Source organism: Canis aureus, chromosome 26, assembly GCF_053574225.1.
Source record: "Canis aureus isolate CA01 chromosome 26, VMU_Caureus_v.1.0, whole genome shotgun sequence".
Classification (NCBI taxonomy): Eukaryota; Metazoa; Chordata; class Mammalia; order Carnivora; family Canidae; genus Canis; species Canis aureus.
The window spans coordinates 34710063-34723419 of NC_135636.1; the positions used below are offsets into that span (position 1 = coordinate 34710063).

The 13357-nt window shown below is 57.5% G+C and overlaps 1 protein-coding gene across 4 annotated transcripts in view; it reads left to right on the forward strand.

The window, feature by feature from the left end:
* PLCG1 (phospholipase C gamma 1) overlaps window positions 1-11174 on the forward strand; it is a 36269-nt gene extending 25095 nt beyond the window's left edge. Inside the window, exons 11-32 of one of the 4 annotated variants that reach the window (XM_077873169.1) lie at window positions 69-154; window positions 232-352; window positions 767-935; window positions 1071-1193; window positions 1276-1377; window positions 1457-1644; window positions 1874-2074; window positions 2148-2267; window positions 2357-2537; window positions 3470-3547; window positions 4311-4414; window positions 4620-4716; window positions 4924-4993; window positions 5523-5680; window positions 6970-7066; window positions 7215-7439; window positions 7519-7667; window positions 8404-8518; window positions 8623-8784; window positions 8899-8987; window positions 9069-9250; window positions 9339-11174. In XM_077873169.1, coding sequence (XP_077729295.1) covers window positions 69-154; window positions 232-352; window positions 767-935; window positions 1071-1193; window positions 1276-1377; window positions 1457-1644; window positions 1874-2074; window positions 2148-2267; window positions 2357-2537; window positions 3470-3547; window positions 4311-4414; window positions 4620-4716; window positions 4924-4993; window positions 5523-5680; window positions 6970-7066; window positions 7215-7439; window positions 7519-7667; window positions 8404-8518; window positions 8623-8784; window positions 8899-8987; window positions 9069-9250; window positions 9339-9483 — 2962 coding nt within the window. In that variant the 3' untranslated portion in view covers window positions 9484-11174. Of the gene's footprint in view, window positions 1-68; window positions 155-231; window positions 353-766; window positions 936-1070; window positions 1194-1275; window positions 1378-1456; window positions 1645-1873; window positions 2075-2147; window positions 2268-2356; window positions 2538-3469; window positions 3548-4310; window positions 4415-4619; window positions 4717-4923; window positions 4994-5522; window positions 5681-6969; window positions 7067-7214; window positions 7440-7518; window positions 7668-8403; window positions 8519-8622; window positions 8785-8898; window positions 8988-9065; window positions 9251-9338 lie in introns of all 4 variants that reach the window. The other 3 variants (XM_077873168.1, XM_077873170.1, XM_077873171.1) reach the window with 3 other exon arrangements.
* The last annotated feature ends 2183 nt before the right edge of the window (window positions 11175-13357 follow it).

Consider the following 13357-nt stretch of genomic DNA (forward strand, 5'->3'; position numbering starts at 1 on the left):
CCTCACCCGGCCCACCCCTGGGAAGGAGGCACTCACCCAACCACCCTTACCTCTCCTTCCCTGTCCAGGTACCTGACTGGGGACCAGTTCTCCAGCGAGTCCTCTCTGGAAGCCTATGCTCGCTGCCTGCGGATGGGCTGTCGCTGCATTGAGTGTGCGTGGTGGCCGGGGCTGGGGGAGTAGGTAGGTTAGGAGGCCTGCCCTCTTGACTGTGGTCATGTTCCTCCCCAGTGGACTGCTGGGATGGCCCAGATGGGATGCCAGTCATTTACCATGGGCACACCCTTACCACCAAGATCAAGTTCTCAGATGTTCTACATACCATCAAGGAGCATGCCTTCGTGGCTTCAGAGTGAGTTGAGGGGAGGGGCAGGGGGCAGTTTGGCTCCAGCTCTCTCCTGGGAGAGAGGGTCCCCTCTAATGCCCTGTCCCCACTCCCCTTTTTATCTTTGTCCTTCTTGGCCTCCCTTCCTTTCTTGCTGCTTTCTGGAGCCCTTCTTTCTAAGCCCCACCCTGTTTCCTACATCCTCAGCCTGCCCCCTTTATGGGTTCTTCTCTAGTCTGTGGAGCAAACTGAAGTCCTACCCTCCTCAGAAAATACTTCCATCCAGCGGCCAGGGCCAGCATCCTCTCTGGGCAGCTTCCCTAGAGACAGGGCCTCCAGGATCTTGATTCCTAACACCTTTCCTGAGGGGCCATTTGGACTGAGCATTGACCCCTTGAAATTGTAAGGTGTTTGTCATTGCACTGGTCCACTGCCCTGCAGGTATCCGGTCATCCTGTCCATCGAGGACCACTGCAGCATCGCCCAGCAGAGAAACATGGCGCAGTACTTCAAGAAGGTGCTTGGGGACACACTCCTCACCAAGCCTGTGGACATCGCCGCTGACGGGCTCCCCTCACCCAACCAGCTCAAGAGGAAGATCCTCATCAAGGTAACAGTGGGAGGCCCAGCACTTGCCAGCACCTCGCCCAGGCCATGGCTCTAACTGGCAGGCTCAGCCTTGGTGAGGAGGTGGGGAGACTCTGGGACTGGGCTGGCACTGTCATGTCCTGGCCTGCCCCCATAGCACAAGAAGCTGGCAGAGGGCAGTGCCTACGAAGAGGTGCCTACGTCAGTGATGTACTCCGAGAACGATATCAGCAACTCCATCAAGAATGGCATCCTCTACCTGGAGGACCCGGTGAACCATGTGAGGGCCAGGCCTGGCTGAGGCTGGAGGGGCACGGTGGGAGGAGGCCTCCATTCATGGGCCCCACTTCGGTCTCTCCCAGGAGTGGTACCCCCACTACTTCGTTCTGACCAGCAGCAAGATCTACTACTCTGAGGAGACCAGCAGTGACCAGGGCAATGAGGATGAGGAGGAACCCAAGGAGGTGAGGGGCCAGCCCAGGGCTGGGGGTTGGGCTGGGGTCAGAGTCACTGAGTGTCTTTGCTGTTGCCCTCCCCTCACAGGCCAGTGGCAGCACAGAGCTGCACTCCAGTGAGAAGTGGTTCCACGGGAAGCTTGGAGCAGGACGGGATGGACGGCACATCGCCGAGCGCCTGCTCACCGAGTATTGCATTGAGACCGGGGCCCCTGATGGCTCCTTCCTCGTGCGGGAGAGCGAGACCTTCGTGGGCGACTATACCCTCTCTTTCTGGTAACCCACTTACCACAGTCTGTAGTTGGTTCCTGTTGCAGGCTTTCAAATGGAACGTGATCTACTAACATGCATGCACACGCACATACAGTTTTCTGGGTGATCTGAAGCCCTCCCGCAGGGCTGCCTGGCACCCAAGCCCCTTGGGCATCTCCCTGGGGCTGGAGCGCCATGTTCCAGGCCAAGCCTGCTTCTCACTGCCTCCCACTGCCTCCCCATCTTCCCATAGGAGGAACGGGAAAGTCCAGCACTGTCGGATCCATTCCCGGCAGGATGCTGGGGCCCCCAAGTTCTTCTTGACAGACAACCTGGTCTTTGATTCGCTCTATGACCTCATCACGCACTACCAGCAAGTGCCCCTGCGCTGCAACGAATTTGAGATGCGCCTTTCAGAGCCGGTCCCACAGACCAATGCCCACGAGAGCAAAGAGTGAGGGAGGGGCTGGGGGCTGGGTGGGGACCTGAGCAGTGATGGCCTGGGCTTGACTCGGGCCTGTCCTCAGGTGGTACCACGCCAGCCTGACCAGAGCTCAGGCCGAGCACATGCTGATGCGTGTTCCCCGGGATGGGGCCTTCCTGGTGAGGAAACGGAATGAGCCCAACTCCTATGCCATCTCTTTCCGGTGAGGGGTGTGGCCTTGGGGTGCTCTGGGTGGTGCGGGGCTACGCCTTGGTCTGGGATGCCCTGACCCTGTGTGACTGTTCTGTTAAGGGCCGAGGGCAAGATCAAACATTGCCGCGTCCAGCAGGAGGGCCAGACTGTGATGCTGGGCAACTCTGAGTTTGACAGCCTCGTGGACCTCATCAGCTACTATGAGAAGCACCCGCTATACCGCAAAATGAAGCTGCGCTATCCCATCAATGAGGAAGCGCTGGAGAAGATAGGCACAGCTGTGAGAGCCCAGTGGTTGAGGGGGCATGGCAGGCAGTGCAGCCCTGGGCTAGTTGCTGGGGGTAGTCATGGGACAGTCTGGCTGTGTGGGACACAGAAGCCAGGGAGTTGGAGGAGCTCCAGGGTAGGTCACTCTGCCGGGCTGGGGGCCATGGTGTAGGTGCCAGGACAGTGTCCTGGAGGGAATGTCATCTAAGAGGACATGTCTCTAAGAATGGGTATGCATTAGGTGAAGAGATTAGAGGTGGGCATCTAAGCCCCCGCAAGCTGGGTGTGTGGTAAGGAAGTCCTGGAGCTCACACAGGGAACGGTAGTCCCAAGGCCAGAGGCTTACCCAGCTGGGTGTAAACTTGACTGTCACTAGCGCAGGGGAGAGCTGGCTACAAAAAGTGTGGCTGTAGAGGGGAGAGGCACCGGGTTAAGACAAGTGAGATGGAAGGCTGCACAGATGATCTTGGGGGCGGGGAGGGCTCAGGGCTGGAACCAAAGGACAGAAGGAAGGCGTCTAGGAGGGGAGGTCCACTTGAGACTTGCCATTGGCAGGCATGGGTGTCCAGGGATAGAACTACACATACTGGGGCCCGGCTGGTGGATTGGTGTGTGGGACCGGGGTGCACAGGGAGGAGTAGATGAGCCACTGAGCTAGAACATTGAGTGCGGGGCCCCTGCAAGACTCCACTGCAAACAGCTCAGCAGCAGTTTGGGCCTTCAGGAACAGAGAGGTTTCAGAATCACAAGGTGGGTTTCAAGGGTAAGAACGTGGAGGGGGAGAGGGCCAGGCAGGCCGTGCCCACTGAGGTCCGAGATGCTGGTGGACCTGGCCTAGTGAGGCGGGACACATGGTGACTGTTATGCTGATTGAAGGGGCACAGGCAAGGCGGCAGCCATTGTCCTCTTTGGGTGTGAACATCTCACATTTGGTCTTGTTTCTAGGAGCCTGACTATGGAGCCCTGTATGAGGGACGCAACCCTGGCTTCTATGTGGAGGCAAATCCTATGCCGACTTTTAAGGTACAGCCTCAGGCCTTTGGACCCAGGAATGCTTAGGGCTTGCATTTCTCTGCTCAGGGGCCCATCTGTGGTCGTTGTGGAGAAGTGGTGCTTGTGGTTTTCCGAGGCCTGAGAGGTTGTGAGAGATGTGGTTTCTGTACGACCACAGCTCCCCTGGGGCCGACCCCCTCCCTGAACTTGTCCCTGGGGGGTCCGCAGTGACCCTTCCAGGTTGTTCCCCAGGGTAACTCCCGCTTCCTCCATGGGTGGCAACAGGGCAGCAGGGCAGGGGCAGGCCACACTGGCCAGAAAACTTTGTTCTTTGCTTCTCAGTCCCTCACCTCCTGAAGGTCTGCCAGAGACCTTTTTGCTTTTTTCTCTAAGGGGTAAAGAAGCTGTGCCCTATTCCTCATTCCCTTCCCTCAGTGGCCAGGGAACCTGGGAAAAAGGTTATTTTCTCCCACATTCCAGATGAGGAATGATAGTGTCCCATCCATGCCTATAGGCTTTCAGGTCCCAGGAGAGGCGCTAAGGGTACCTGCAGCCCTGACTCCTGGGGGCAGATTCAAAGTTCTCCCCAGGGCCCAGGCTGGGGGGCTTGCAGGGTTTCGTCTGGACCCCATGGAGTCTCTGTGATAGAAGCCCTGGGCCTGTCCTCAGTCACATCTGACCTGGAGCCACCTGTAGGGCCATTATTAAGGATCATAGCAAGGTGGGCCGCCCCAGGTCAGGAGAGTGGCAAGGAGGGACCGCCTGCCCTGACCAATGCTTCCCTCCCCTGCAGTGTGCCGTCAAAGCCCTCTTTGACTACAAGGCTCAGAGGGATGACGAGCTGACATTCACGAAGAGCGCCATCATCCAGAATGTGGAGAAGCAAGAAGGTGGCTGGTAAGCCGGGTCCTTGGAGCCAGGGCCTGCGGTGCGTGGGGGGCAGGCTCTGTGCACCTCTGCCACCGTATGGTTGTAGTCCACCCTGCATGTGCGTCAGCACTGCTGGCTGCAGCCTGGTGTAGGTGTGGGGCCTTGACGATGGGTTTCCCACCCCTTGGGAATCTGGACGGCTACTGGGGTCAGCACCATGTGGCTTCCACAGGTGGCGGGGGGACTACGGGGGGAAAAAGCAGCTCTGGTTCCCGTCAAACTACGTAGAAGAGATGGTCAGCCCTGCAGCCCTGGAGCCTGAGAGGGAGGTGAGAACAGAGCCATGTTGCTGGAACAGGGTCCCCGTCCCCAGACTCTTCTCGTGCACAGTCCAGTCACACCCCGCTATGGGGTCCGTGCGTTCATGTCGTCGTGTGTCCGCTTGTAAGACGTGTGTGTTGCCTGCACATAGCCCTCCCTCACACGTACATACACAGCAGACATGCTGATGGCCCCATGGACTTTGTTCTCCACAGCACTTGGATGAGAACAGCCCCCTGGGGGATTTGCTCCGTGGGGTCTTGGATGTGCCAGCCTGTCAGATTGGTGAGCCCCCATCTGATTTTCCAGCCCACTGTTCCTCATGGTCAGGCTCTCCTTGGTGGCTCTCTAGGTGTTCTGAGGGAAGAAGCCAATGCCTGCCCATCACAGAGGCTGCTCTCGCAGTCTGGATTCCCTGTGCCTGGATTCCCACTTGACACCCTAGACTCCTCTCTTCACCTCTGGCTTTGAGCCCTACACACTCACCCTGTGCTGGGCACTGTGGGGGTAATGCAGAGGGCTAGCTAACCTCTGCAGTCTTCAGAGCTGGGGTCACAGGGTGTGCTGGGCATGGAGATGGGGTGGGGCAGGGCACATGACCCAGGCAAGACAGCCCTGGCCCGCCTTTTCTGGCAGCGACTTCTCTTTGAGCTGTGGTGTCCTCAGCTGGAAAATGGGCCTAGCCCAGCAGCCTTGCTTCCCTCAAGATGTGTGGGGAGGAGGATGGGTGGTGAGGGGACTCTGAGCCAGCACCTGGGCTGTGGTGTGGGGGACACAGAAACACCTTCCCAGCTCTCTTCTCTCGCTCTCCCAGCTATCCGTCCTGAGGGCAAGAACAACCGGCTCTTCGTCTTCTCCATCAGCATGGCTTCAGTGGCACACTGGTCCTTGGATGTCGCTGCTGATTCACAGGAAGAGCTGCAGGACTGGGTGAAGAAGATCCGAGAAGTGGCCCAGACGGCAGACGCCAGGGTGAGAGGCGTCTGTGGGGGCGCAGGGGCGCATGCTGGCAGCATGTGAGCCTGTTGGGGGCGAGGCCTGCGGCACCAGGCCCACCTCTAGGCTGGGATCCGCAGAAAACACACATTGCCAGTCCTGTGGCTCCTTCAGGGCTGGGTTTGAGATAGCCATAGGACACCCCTGTGGGTCTAACACGCACCAGGATAAACGCAGGGCCAGAGAAGTCCTGGGCTGGAGGCAGGAACCAGGTACCTGGAGGCTCAGGAGGGATGAGTGGTATGGAGTGGGAAGAGGGCTTTAATGTTGAGGTGTGGATAGCAGGAGGAGGAGCCAGGAAGGTGGGCCAGAGAAGCTAGAAGTGGCTGAGGGGGTGGATGGGGTCAGATGTGTCGAGGGGCAGTGGAGGTACTGACAGGCACAGTAAGAACATGAAAGTGCCCGTTGGTTTTGGCAGCAGTTAAGAGTCCTGGTGCCACTACCAGGAACCATGGCTGCGGGTGTCGGGGAGTGTGGAATGGCACGGACAGTGCGCCTCCTCCAGGGCCAGCTGGGAGGAGGGTGGAGGGAGGACTCTTCCACTGAACCTGGGGAATGGAGAGAGGAAAGCACTCTAAGAGGTGAGGGAATTCTATGTGATGGCCGTTTCCTCTGGCTGTTGGTGGGGGTAGAGGGCTACAGGTCTGTGGCTCTTCTGGAGAACAGGCACCCAGGAGCCATACAAAATGGAAGGTGCTGAGGATTATACTGGCAGACCTGCTGGTTAGGAGATGGACTCTGGGGACTGGGCTGAAAGAGGAGGGAGTAAGAGTGTGGGTGTAGGAGACCCTGATGGAAGAGAGATGGCCTCTGGGGGCATGAGGACAGGATGGGGCGAGCTTGTGAGTGGCTGTGGTGGATAGGTGGCTGCACTGGGGTTGGGGGAGGGGAGGTGGTAAGGTTCTTAGGCCTGGGAGGTGGGCGGAGCACACCAAAGACTGAGCCAGAGGCCTGCGTCCCCACCAAGGTCACAAGAGGGAGGCTGGACACCCAGTGATCACAAAGCATCACTGGAGAGCGTAGCCAAGCCCAGGGCCCTGAGCTGTGGCTAAGGCATGGGTGGTGGTGAGGATCCCACCCTCTGAGAGTCTTAGAGGCAAGTGTGGCCTTCAGGGCAAGGAAGAAGAAGGATGATTCTGGGGTGGGACTTGAGGACAGAGGCCAGTGGGGTCTGGGAGATGTAGGGGACAGGGAAGGGCCTGGAGAGCACCTGCAGTGTGGGTGGGGCTCCAGCCTGGGGCTACAGGCTCGGTGTGTGTCACCAGCTCACGGAGGGGAAGATGATGGAGCGCAGGAAGAAGATCGCCCTGGAGCTCTCCGAGCTGGTTGTCTACTGCAGGCCGGTTCCCTTCGATGAAGACAGTAAGGGCTGAGGCCTTGGCGGGGTGGGTTTGGGTGCCCGCCCCCTGCCTCCTGGCAGGCGGAAGAGAAGCATTTCGTTCCTTATGTTGAGGTTGGGGGAGCTGCCTGGGTGGGTGGGCTCTGTAAGCATTCTCCCTGTTTGGCCCAGAGATTGGCACAGAACGTGCCTGCTACCGGGACATGTCATCCTTTCCGGAAACCAAGGCTGAGAAATATGTGAACAAGGCCAAAGGCAAGAAGTTCCTCCAGTACAACCGGCTGCAGCTCTCACGCATCTACCCCAAGGGCCAGCGGCTAGACTCCTCCAATTATGACCCCCTGCCCATGTGGATCTGTGGCAGTCAGCTCGTAGCCCTCAACTTCCAGACCCCAGGTGAGGAACTGCCCACTGGGGCAGGGAGGGGCTCCGCTGGACTGTGGGGCTGGAGTCCACTGTAACCCGGTTCTTCCAGACAAGCCCATGCAGATGAACCAGGCCCTCTTCATGGCCGGCGGCCACTGCGGCTACGTGCTGCAGCCGAGCACCATGCGGGACGAGGCCTTTGATCCCTTTGACAAGAGCAGCCTCCGAGGCCTGGAACCATATGCCATCTGCATTGAGGTGGGTGGTGCTCACTGAGCTGTGGGCTTCAGGGTGGGTTGGGGTTGCTCTGCTGGGGCTCGTTTCCTGAGTCAAGGATGGGGTGTCAGTGTGACTGGGGAGTGGGCAGTGGACTGTTTTCTGAGCTCAAGGAAGGAGTGACCATCCTCTGAGGCAGAAAGACAGGTGCCAGCCTCCTCCGTGGGGCTAGGCCCAGAGTGGCAAAGGCCCAAGGCAGGTGGGCCAAATGTGGCCAGTTCTTAGCACTAAAGAGTCAGGCTGTCCAGTGAGGCCAAGCTACGGGTAGCCACTGCCTGGCTGAACAGGAAGCTAATGCTAGCGGTCAGCCACCCACTGGGGCTAGTGAGGACTGGGCTTGAGTGACAATGACGCCTGCCCCCAGTTCTGTTTTAGAACAGTCCCTGAACACCAGCCGGGCAGCCTGTGCTGTGGACTTCAGGGTCTGGGGGCTGAGCAATCTGGAAGGAGGGCTGAGGATAGCACAGGGTGAGCATGTGCTCCTTCCCTGAGAAGACATTTCTGTTTTCTTTCCCTGTGGGGACATCGTTTAAAAGATGTCCATGTTAAAACAGACATGGATTTAATGAGGTAGGTTTCCAAGGCCACTGCTCTCAGTGAGCCACGTATTAGGCCGCCTCTGTGGGGCCCAGCAGAGGGCGCACTGCCTCCACTGCATGGTGAGGACCCGGAGGGAGCGGGAAGGGGAGTCCCGGGCCCATCTTGGCCTGCCTTCCAGGTGCTGGGGGCTCGGCACCTGCCAAAGAATGGCCGAGGCATCGTGTGTCCTTTCGTGGAGATTGAAGTGGCCGGAGCAGAGTACGACAGCATCAAGCAGAAGACAGAGTTCGTGGGTAGGTCTGCCTTCCCCACTCACCCCACCCTGAAGGCCCCTCCACGCCAGCGAGCCTGTCCTCTCATGGCGGTGGCCTGAGGCCTTTTACCCTGACTTTCACAGTGGACAATGGACTGAACCCTGTGTGGCCTGCTAAGCCCTTCCACTTCCAGATCAGTAACCCAGAATTCGCCTTTTTGCGCTTTGTGGTGTATGAGGAAGACATGTTTAGTGACCAGAACTTCCTGGCTCAGGCTACGTTCCCGGTGAAAGGCCTGAAGACAGGTGAGGCCTTTCCTAGGGACAGGGCCTGGGCTCTAGCCCGGGGGCCAGGGCAGGTGGGGGGCTCCCCCTGCCCAGCTGCCTCCTGGGCTGAGGGCCAGGCTTTCCTCCTTCCAGGATACAGAGCTGTGCCTTTGAAGAACAACTACAGTGAGGACCTAGAGCTGGCCTCCCTGCTCGTCAAGATCGACGTGTTCCCTGCCAAGGTAAGGGTGGTGTGGGTGGCGGGGAGCCTCTCCAGGCCCCAGGAGGTGCTGACCCCTCGTGCACTGCTGTTGTTGAAGCAGGAGAATGGGGACCTCAGTCCCTTCGGGATGTCTCTTCGGGAGCGAGGCTCTGATGCCTCAGGCCAGCTGTTCCATGGCCGGGCCCGTGAAGGTTCCTTTGAGGCCCGCTACCAGCAGCCATTTGAGGACTTTCGTATCTCCCAGGAGCACCTGGCAGACCATTTTGACAGTCGGGAACGGAGGTGAGGGGATAGAGGATGGGGGGCATACTGGAGTGATGGGAAGGAGCGCCTGCTGCCCCTTCTGGGTCCTTCTCTTGCTTCTGTGTAGAAGTTACCCTTGTCTGGCTTTGGGCTGTCCCACTGGACTGGAGGCTCCACTGCCGATGAGGACACTCCCTCCTTCTGTCCAGGGCCCCACGGAGGACACGGGTCAACGGAGACAACCGCCTCTAGTTGTGCGCCAGCCTCGTTGAGAGCAGCAGGTGCCGCGTGCCTCCTGGAGTGCCGTGAGCTGGGTTCTTGGGAAGTGGCCTGTCGTGGCAGCCTTCCTGGCCCTGAGGCCTGGAACCTGGATTCCAGCAGTGACTGCTAGACAAAGCCAAGCCATGAATGAGATATATTACTGTTTGGGGCCTCCCTGCCGCAGCTCTGGGTGAAGGCAAAAACTGTACTGTGTCTCAAATTAATTAAGCACACATATCTGGTCCTGACTTCTGGAGATGGAGCCTTCCATCATGGGGCCGGGACCATGGCTGCAGCCCCTTGAAGAGAGAGGCTGCCTCAGCCCGCAGCTCGGGAGGCTCTGAGGAATGGCTGACCTTTCTAAGAGAGGAGCCGCAGCCGCCTCACTGGGCCAGGGAAACAAACCCAAGTTTACATTGTCCTGTAGCTTTAAATCTCCAGCTGGGCAGGGGTGGGGGCACATGCCCCCCCCCCCCCCCCCCCGCAGTTTGGCCCCCCGAGCTGGGGCAGAGGAGCACAGGATCTGCCTACAGAGGGGCCCCGCCTGCTCGAGGAAGACGACACAGCACAAGGGCGCGCTGCCCGTGGCCGGGGACTGCCCAGCCTGCAAGATACAGGGGATCATGTTAGAAATAGCAGCAGTGGGCAGCCCAGGCTGCCACTCGGGCCACTGGGTGAGGGGCCTGAGGAGCCGAGCCCCAGGGAGCTGCCTGGAGGAGGGACAGCAGCACCTCAGGACCATGGGAGGAGGAGGAGCAGGACCTAGACACCCCGTACTGCCATGGGCTATACCACCTGCCTGCTGCCCGAAGCCAGGGGCTGGCCCCAAGGTTGATGCTCTGGGTGCGAACCTGGAGTCCAGAACTGCTCACCAGGATGCCAGAGTTTGGGGATGTGCTGGCCCAGCTGCACGGCAAGTCCTGCCACACAGCAAGGGAGCCACCCGAAGGCAGAAGGTCTAAGAGTGCCATCGACAGCCTGGAGGCCTTTGTCGGAGACCGTGCCGGTGGGGCCAGGATGGCTGGGATGGAGCAGGTCACGGGCCACAGCAGGGATGTTCCCCAGTGCATTCAGGAAGCCCCTGCACACACAGACATGCCTCCTTCCAGGCGCCCTCCAGCAGGCCGGCTGGGGACCCCCACCCCCGCCCCCCGTCCCAGTTCAGACTGAAGACCACTCTCCCTATTGCAGCAGAAGACCTGGGATCGAAGTCTGCAGACAGCACTGCAGGAGGATGCGGAGATGATCCTGAGTGTTCGTTAAACCAGTTGAAAGTCCTGTTACTGGGCATCTGTGATGTTGGAGATGGAATTTTAAAGGTTATTTTTTGCACACCCCATTTCTCACTATCTTCATTATTTCATGTAGGTGTATGATTTTCTAGGTCTTCCACTTCTAACCGGAAAGCTGCTTGGTTGGGGTGGGGAGCAAAAATGAATGAACTTGTCTGTGCACTGTGGCAGAACTGTTATTTTTATGGATTTTACAGCTCAACTAACAGTGTTACTTTTCAAGATTTATATATTTATATACTCTTAAGAAAAACCACTGAGCCGTTAAAGCCTTGTTATTATTCGATCCTAATAGTGATTCCGTTTTCTATAGCTTACTTTTAGGGTAGAAGGTAAATTATTTAACGTTCTATTAAACTTTCCATATCATGGATTGTAAACCGAAGGAAATTATACAATTTCTGAGAAAATGTATTGGTTTATTTAAACCTAATTCCAAGGTTGTCTTTGCAATTATGACCTCCCAGTCTTGTCCATAGCAAACACATCTCTATATGGTTGCCAGTGTTTGGTTTATAATTTAAATATTAACAAAAATCTTAAACTTTATGGGAAAAGCTTTACTTCTGAAAAGGACTTTAAATGATGGCAGTACTATTTTCCTTCTCAGTAGTATCATACGTAACTAAGTTACTTCCTCCTGCTCTTCACCGTGGGAGGGAAGTCTTGAGGCAGAGCCCAGGGGAGGGGAGGGCGGGAGAGGGGGAGGCTATGACCTGTCCTGTGGACACACCTGTCCTGTGCTGTGGGGCCACTGGGACTGCGGACGGTAAGGCTGTCAGGGATGGGGTAGGGGCAGGAAGAGAAGAAAGAGTAAAGCCTATTCTGACAGGTGGTTTTCTGTATGCTTTCCCTTAGGAATGAAAGATGGTTAAGGAATTGCCTGCTTTGTGGGGAGGTGTGGGGACAGCTGCTGTGCAGCCAGCCGCTTCTGTCTAGCTGGGGGAAGGTGTGGGAAGGCAGCCCCACTGGAGGACAGGGGGGCCAGGCCCATGGGCACAATGGTGTCCCACAGCACGGCCAGTGCTCGGCCATTCATGCCAGCTTCTTAGGGTCTGACTGCCAAATAAGCCAGCCCCCCATCCCTTTGGGTGCCCTCATGGCGGGGAGGGCGGCTTGGGAGAGCAGGTTGTCTGGAGACTTGGTAACTCTGGACAAGTTGCCAGGTGGTTATTCTGCAGAGCAGGCAGGTTGGGAGGTTTTTGGCAACCTCCAGGTCAAGCAGATCCTCCCCTCCGGGCTCTGAGGTGCAGTGAGGCCACACTCTGCTCTGACTCTGACTCCTCTGCAGAGGGCCTGTGGGGGTAGAGTATAGCCACTGGCCTCCCTGCGTGCAAGCCCGAGTTTCTGTGGCCTGTCAGTTCTGGAGGTGAACAGGAAGCAACCAGAGAGAGTCCCTTCCCAGTTCCATAGTCGCCTCTCCTTCCAAAAAAACCTACAGCTTCCAGAAGTAGGTTGAAAATCCTCAAGAGCTTGCAACCAAATCTCTGTGCCCAGACCTGATTGAAAAGGCCCTGCCCTTACCGTCCCCTGGCTCTGTGCTGGCGTGGATCAGAAATGCGCGCACACAGCTGCCCGCCTGATGGGTGGGTGGGGCAGGCAGAAGAAGCCAGCCCAGGGAGCCTGAAAAGATTGGTCACTGAAAAGATGCAGACACATGTAATCAGTTGGTTCTTAAAATAGTAATTACTACACCCCTGGTGTGATAATGCATATACCAAACGAAGCATGGAGAGACCAAGATTTTTTAAGTCCAGTCCAATGGTGATTAGGAGTTCTAGGTTCCAATCATCCCTTTCTTGTTTGACAAGTCAGACCACAAAGACCTAACACTTCCCAGGTTACAGATACAGACCGTAGGCCCCTCTGAGCACCCCCAACCCGGAGAACTGGATCAGTTGGGAGCATTTCTGCTCCTTCACTGCGCTGGCTTGCCAGCATCAGAGCGCCTACTGCTAAGGCTCTTGCTGGCCCCTTGGCTTTCTTCCTTGAGCTCCTCTGACCTACTCAGAAGGATGGTCCTTTTCCCACAGACAAGGTGGGTGGGGGTAGTTAACCTGGACTTCCCCGGACCAAGTTTTCTCACTCCAGATTCTTGTGGCCAGGGGAGCGCTTTTCTGTGAAGGAAGCGGTTCTGTGCCAGCCCTTTAGTTAGGGGCCGCCTGTCATCACAGGACGTGCTTGGCTTACTGGTGTTGATCATTTTTATTTTAATCAGGACATATGTTCACTTACTGAACAGGTGTCTTTCTGGAGTATGACATTGGGAGGAAAGCTCTTGCTGCCCCTGTGGTGGCTTCAGACCTGAAGCATGCCTGTCTCCTGCCGGCCGCACCCCCCCCCCCCCCCAGCTCCCCTGGGACACTGCCCTTGCCTTTCTTCGATGCCAGTGCCCTGATCCTTCCTCCTAGCGGCAAACATGACAACCCCCAGTTATGCAGATATACTGATCACATTCACCCCGCATCCTCCAGCCAGCCCTGACCTCATCGATTGCCACGTGAGGCCCCACAAGTAGGTGGGGAGGCAGTTTGAGGTGGCACTGCCTCCCACCCACTGGGTCAGGCATCACCTGGGAAGCTCCTGAAAAACA